This window comes from Grammomys surdaster, unplaced genomic scaffold (assembly GCF_004785775.1).
Source record: "Grammomys surdaster isolate TR1022 unplaced genomic scaffold, NIH_TR_1.0 98, whole genome shotgun sequence".
NCBI lineage: Eukaryota > Metazoa > Chordata > Mammalia > Rodentia > Muridae > Grammomys > Grammomys surdaster.
The window spans coordinates 13221329-13222382 of NW_021604577.1; the positions used below are offsets into that span (position 1 = coordinate 13221329).

Here is a 1054-nt window from a genome sequence, read left to right on the forward strand (position 1 = left end):
AAAGAGGCTGTTTATCTGCTATAGAAAAGTAAGGCAAACCCTTGGACTCTGCTGGTGTCAATTTAAAAAAAAATACTAAAAATAGAACTGCCATATGGTCCTGCTTTACCTTCCTGGGTATATAACTCAAAGCAGTCAGGGTCAGCATTGGACAGAGACCCACACCCAAGTCTATCATGCCACTGTTCAACAATAGACACGTTAGAGGATCAGCCTGCGTGTCCATCAGCACATGAGTGGATATAGATGACGAGGTGTAAACGCCACATAGGTATTTACACACCACATAGTGTAAGACCTCCTGACCTTCCTGTCCCGGTGAGGTCCTAGGAGTTTTATTTAGCCATAAAGAAGGATGAAATGACCCTTTCCAGCCTCTGCCTCAGACCCTGCAGCCGCCACGATGTTGATGCCTAAGAAGAATCGAATTGCCATCTATGAACCCCTTTTTAAGGAAGGCGTGATGGTCGCCAAAAAAGATGTCCACATGCCCAAACACCCCGAGCTGGCAGACAAGAATGTGCTCAACTTTCATGTAATGAAGGCCATGCAGGCTCTGAAGTCTCCAGGCTACGTGAAGGAGCAGTTTGCTTGGAGACATTTCTACTGGTACCTTACGAATGAGGGCATCCAGTATCTTCGAGATGACCTGCTCCTGTCTCCGGAGATCGTGCCTGCCACCCTGCGCCGCCCGGAGACTGGCAGGCCTCGGCCCAAAGGTCCAGAGAGTGAGCGGCCTGCAAGATTCACAAAAGGGGAGGCAGACAGAGACACGTACAGAAGGAGTGCTGTGTCCCCCGGAACTGACAAGAAAACTGAGGCTGGGGCTGGCTCAGCACTGAGTTCCAGTTTAGAGGCGGATTCAGTCGTGGACGTGGTCAGCCACCTCAGTGAAGTTGGAGATTATTTTGTATTGAATAAACTTTAAAGAAAAACAAAAATGGATGAAATGGATGGAACTAGAGATTGCTGCAATTGGAAAAATAAAACAGACAGACCTGGAAAGATTTTGTTTTGTTTTGTTTTGTTTTGTTTTGTTTTGTTTTGTTTTGTT

At 46.7% G+C, this 1054-nt stretch overlaps 1 protein-coding gene across 1 annotated transcript; it reads left to right on the forward strand.

Moving 5' to 3' along the window:
- The first annotated feature begins 403 nt into the window (after positions 1 to 403).
- On the forward strand, positions 404 to 917 carry LOC114634090 (40S ribosomal protein S10-like). The gene is made up of 2 exons (XM_028782745.1): positions 404 to 797; positions 853 to 917. Exons 1-2 carry the CDS (start codon positions 404 to 406, stop codon positions 915 to 917), a joined length of 459 nt encoding a protein of 152 aa, XP_028638578.1.
- Positions 918 to 1054: the final 137 nt, after the last annotated feature.

Coding starts and splice junctions, on each gene's coding strand:
- LOC114634090 (XM_028782745.1), top strand. CDS start 404: ATGTTGATGCCTAAGAAGAATCGAATTGCCATCTATGAACCCCTTTTT. Junction 798..852: donor CAGAAGGAGTGCTGTGTCCC/CCGGAACTGACA, acceptor GAGTTCCAGTTT/AGAGGCGGATTCAGTCGTGG.